The sequence below is a fragment of the Branchiostoma belcheri genome, unplaced genomic scaffold, assembly GCF_001625305.1.
Source record: "Branchiostoma belcheri isolate BF01 breed outbred unplaced genomic scaffold, Haploidv18h27 scaffold47, whole genome shotgun sequence".
NCBI lineage: Eukaryota > Metazoa > Chordata > Leptocardii > Amphioxiformes > Branchiostomatidae > Branchiostoma > Branchiostoma belcheri.
In genome coordinates, this window is record NW_017804098.1 from 1 (window position 1) to 4,632 (window position 4,632).

The 4,632-nt window shown below is 45.0% G+C and overlaps 3 protein-coding genes across 3 annotated transcripts in view; 1 reads left to right on the top strand and 2 right to left on the bottom strand.

Moving 5' to 3' along the window:
• Positions 1 to 6: 6 nt before the first annotated feature.
• On the top strand, positions 7 to 2,214 carry LOC109479237 (probable polyketide synthase 1). The gene is made up of 3 exons (XM_019781165.1): positions 7 to 790; positions 957 to 1,041; positions 1,199 to 2,214. The coding sequence occupies exons 1-3, from the start codon at positions 242 to 244 to the stop codon at positions 1,465 to 1,467; spliced, it is 903 nt and encodes a 300-aa protein (XP_019636724.1). The 5' UTR covers positions 7 to 241; the 3' UTR covers positions 1,468 to 2,214.
• A 69-nt stretch (positions 2,215 to 2,283) lies between these two features.
• Positions 2,284 to 4,632, bottom strand: part of LOC109479104 — a 25,811-nt gene continuing 23,462 nt past the window's right edge. Inside the window, exon 22 of the mRNA XM_019780978.1 lies at positions 2,284 to 2,771. Within this exon, the coding sequence (XP_019636537.1) occupies positions 2,454 to 2,771 (318 nt within the window). The 3' untranslated portion in view covers positions 2,284 to 2,453. The remainder of the gene's footprint in view (positions 2,772 to 4,632) is intronic.
• LOC109479236 (dimethylaniline monooxygenase [N-oxide-forming] 3-like) overlaps positions 3,895 to 4,632 on the bottom strand; it is a 6,480-nt gene continuing 5,742 nt past the window's right edge. Inside the window, exons 7-8 of the mRNA XM_019781164.1 lie at positions 4,313 to 4,558; positions 3,895 to 4,071 (exon numbers count right to left, since the gene is read on the bottom strand). Coding sequence (XP_019636723.1) covers positions 3,910 to 4,071; positions 4,313 to 4,558 — 408 coding nt within the window. The 3' untranslated portion in view covers positions 3,895 to 3,909. The remainder of the gene's footprint in view (positions 4,072 to 4,312; positions 4,559 to 4,632) is intronic.

Sequence of the window (4,632 nt, forward strand, 5' to 3'; positions counted from 1 at the left end):
GATGTCAAAGGGCCAACACGTCGGCAAGGTTGTGTTTGAGACGCCTGCCAAGTTTGAACCGGAGAGCTTGGTGCCATCTTCGGAAATACTGGAGGCTGACGGTACGTACCTCATTACTGGCGGGTTCGGTGGAGTTGGACAAGCCCTGGCCCGTTGGCTGGTAGACCATGGAGCCAAGCACATTGCCCTCCTGTCCAGAAGTGGGTGCAAAACAGCTGAAAATATCCACACTGTAGAGTACATGGAGTCCAAAGGCGGAAAGGTGTACACGTACGAGGTGGACGTGTCAAACAAGACGTCGCTGACAAACGTGTTGAACCATCTTAGAGCCGACACCTCAGTTCCTGCGCTGAAAGGCATCTTCCATCTCGCTGCTGTCATCGATGATGCCAATGTCTTAGACGTGAAGGACAGTCAACTGGAAAAGTCCCTTGCAGCAAAGGCGTGGGGAGCCCTCCACCTGCACGAGCTGACACAGGACGATGACCTGGACATCTTCTTCTTGCTGTCATCTGTCACCGCCGCCTGGGGAAACCCAGAACAATGTGGGTACGTGGCCGCCAACAGCATCCTGGACGCCCTCGCTGAACACCGACACTGGCGAGGACTTCCGGCCCTGTCTCTACAGCTCGGAGCCGTCAGAGGTGTGGGCATACTGGAAGGGAACACTAAAGCAGCCAAAATCGTCACGGGGAAGGGCATGCTGACTCTCCACATTGACGAGTACCTACAGATGCTGCCACGTCTACTGAAGGCCAGAGACACCCCTGTTGTCACATTGGCCAACATGGTAAGTCTGACTAACATCCTTTATTGTAATTACTGCGTCAGTATCTATCCGTCTACTTTTCATTTTCTATCTGCTAGGCACATATATGATTGTCATTGAAGTTTGTTTATGATACTAGTTTACTTTCTGACTTTTCTATCCCTTTCGTCCCTTTCATCCAACACAGGATTGGTCCAAGTGTATACAGTTCTCCTACCCGACAAGCATGAAGTTCCGTCATCTTGCAGTTGTAAAGAACAAGGAAAAAAGCGGTACGTTTCTTTAAGGTCATGTGTTTTAAGTTGATTGTGTAGTTTCTTTATATGCTCATGTACCTTTCATCAGTATGGTTCAATATATTGATTGACATGTTTGTCTCCCAGTTGTGTGTATTCATGTACTGATTACATCTTCTTGTTGACAAAATAGTTGACGCTGACTTGAATGAAGACGACCTCCGTGAGCAGGTTCTGGAGCAGCTCGGCCAGATCCTCTGCATGCCTTCCAGCCAGATCGACCCCGACCAGCCCATGATCAACTACGGCGTGGACTCCCTGATGGCGGTGGACATCGTCAACTGGATGAACAAGAACTTCGACCTCAGCGTGTCCCAGCTGGACATCTTGGGCGGGATGACCACGACCACGTTAGTGGGGAAAGCTGTAGTTGGGGAGGTAGCGCTTCCCTTGCGCACGTAAACTGGTAAAGATGATATACAATAGTATCGTTGATCTAGGGCTTATTCTCTTAAGATCATAATCTAACAATCTATATGTAGTGTTGGATACAAATATGTGGCATATTTGACCTTTTTAATGTTTGACTATTACGCTTGTATTTATTTTCTTGACTATAATTCTTCATTTGAAGGAGACTGATGTTTTTGTGCCTTGATTCTGTTTTAATAGAGTTGTGATAAGTAAAGATTTGTGGTGATTTAAGATGTATTTTAAGTAGTAATGTAGTGCTTCTGTTAGGTTGAGATAACGGTTGATGTATAGAGTCTGTCTTGTCTGGCTATGTTACAAAACTCTTTGTAATTGATCAATATTATGATTGTGACTTTAATAATGACCTTTTAACAATATTATTCAGACTCCTAGTTGGTTGATATTATGTAATATCTAAAAGGTATATCTTCCTGGCCAGTACAAGGGTCCTTTAGTGTATTTTGTATCAAAATACCTTTTTATATACTCATAACCTCTGGTGATACAAATTTGTTATTGGGTACAGGTCGCTTCAATTAGTCTTAGTTATCTAAGTTCCATTACCATCGTGTCATAGTAATATAAAGGACCTCACGTAAGATTTTTAGTAACCCGCCCACAACTGCACTTGCAACTGCACTTTATTACAGTAGAGAGCTGGATTACTCCTGTAATAATCCATGGTATATATAGTTTTGCGTGAACTGTTGAATAAAAGAAGATGAAGAACTCTCAGTCTGCATTGTGTTTATTAATGTTAAATGAAGATCACATGACACCAATAACATTGAAACACAATTATCAAACATGATAGGTATTATTTAATGAACAAAAACGTTTGAATAAAACATACACTGTTCTAGTATTAGGGAACATCATATTTGCAAACCAGTTCTTGATTTCTGCCACCGGTGCACCAGTTAATACAATTAAGTTAGGGATTTAAGTAAGGAATTTTGATCATTGGATTGAGATTACATAAAACGATTGAACACCACCACCAGCACCCCCAACAACAAGACAAACTTCATAATCTTGGCCAATGAGAAGAACGGCTGTTCCTTGACCAGTGCAGGTGACCTGAAGGGGTACAGGGTGTTAGCCAAGGCTGACTTGGCGTGGTCAGCTGCACCTGACCAGGGATGTGGCCCCAGCAGGCGGTACTGGACAGAGAAAGCGGGGCCGAAGTAGCAGAGGAAAGCTAGTTTTGGGTCCCGAGGAAGGATCCGCCAAAACGATGGTTTCACTCCGATCTCTTCGGCAATATCATCCCGGTACGGCACGTTCAGCATCTGTAATATAGACAGGATGTGGAAATATGAAGTGCGCTCTGCATCACTATGGTTGGCCATATAGTTTATTTCTCAAGATAAAGTTTGACCCTGTAAACCTGCAATCCTGCTGGGGAAGTTGGCTTTAGCCCAGTGTTCTTCTACATATCCATTATTTCATGAAACTTGAGCATTGACTATCAGTATTCATAACGTCCTAGATCTGAAATGTCTCGCCCAATATTCTTCTTAACACCACCACCACAAATTACATCCTTTGTTCTTCACCCCTTGTGTTTTGTATTACCCAGTGTTACAACATAGTCTGAGAAAATCGTGTTACTGTACGTGAGGCTTGACGTGGCCGAACCGCTGCTTCTGTTCCAGTTTGTCGGAGCGGATCCGCTTCAGCATGGTCTCCTTATCGGGAAGTTTATTCAGACCCTGCAACACAATAAGGCAACTGTGTGAAGACCGCTGTCTATGCCCTCAGATAACTACAATTCTCGTCCCTGGTTGAAAGATACCATTTGTTAGTTACCAGTGAAAACGTTCAGTCACTTAAAAACACTTGTTTGTTTCCTGTGAAACTTATCAAGAATTGTGCAGGAAACACGACTTTACATGTGTATTGTTATGGTGGTGCATTTGGCATTCCCAGTTTTAGTTTAGCAGGTAGAAAAGCTCTACACGACCACCTGCAACATGGCACACCTTGTGCCACTTTTGCAAAACAACACCTTTGTTTATGCAATAAACAATCTGCCCTAGGTTTAGATACTTCCGTAGACGTCGAGATGATATTCGGTGGCTATTCAAACAACTGGAGAAGAGTGATCACGACATAAGGCGGAATCACTGAAACGTTCCACTTACCAAGAACACCCTGACGGCCCAGCGAGCCTGCAGTTCGTAGATAGGAGGAACTGCCCCGACGGTAGTCAGGCAGCCGATCACGGACAGGGTGGGCTTTGTCATCTCCGCAGGGAACACCAACTTGTACAAGTTCAGGTCCTCCGCATTATCTTAGAAAGAACAATATTAATATTGGCAGTGAGAGATCTGTTTTGAGACGATGCAGGTATACACCTGAAGATTTTTTTTTCAATTCACATATCATATCAGTGTTGTGCGAGCTGTACGTGAACAGTGAGGGAATTTACGCATGAGACTTACTAGGAAGGATGGACTTGTCACCGAACTTAAACGCCAGGTGGAAGCCCGTGGCGAACACCACGGCATCCAGTCCGTCCACTGTACTGCCGTCCGCGAACCGAGCAGCGTGCTGGGTGAACCGGGACAGCTGGGGCTTCGTCACGACCTGGGAAGGACAGGTGTGGAATTGTTAAAGGCTGACAGTGACAGTCAATGTTACATATCAAGTTAGACATGAAACACAAGTGGAAAATTCGTCATTAATTGTATAACACACACGAGCTAGATAATTGAACAAACTATTTGACAACACGTCATTAGAAGGACCAACATCAAATGGATTGCATAAAATGTTCCATGTATCTATTGTTCGAACATTTATATAAACTTATTTTGTGCAAACTGACCTGTCCTGTGGCCAGTCTGAAACCTATTTCGTCATTGGTCATGACGGAATGTTTGAGCGGTTCAGCTGGACACGTCAGCCCGTAGTTGTCATGACACACTCTGGCGTTCGCCTCGCCCTTGATGATTTTGTTGAAGATGAACTCGGGCATGTTCATCAGGACCCGGCGCAGCATCATGTCCCGCGGCATCCCGGCCTGAGCCAGGCGGGGGAGAACCCAGGCACCGTCCCTCAGGCTCAGGTACACCTGGGGACGGGACGGGGGTGTCAGTATGAACAGTCAGCAGTGTACGGCTTTAGAGAAGGGTAACATAGACGAAC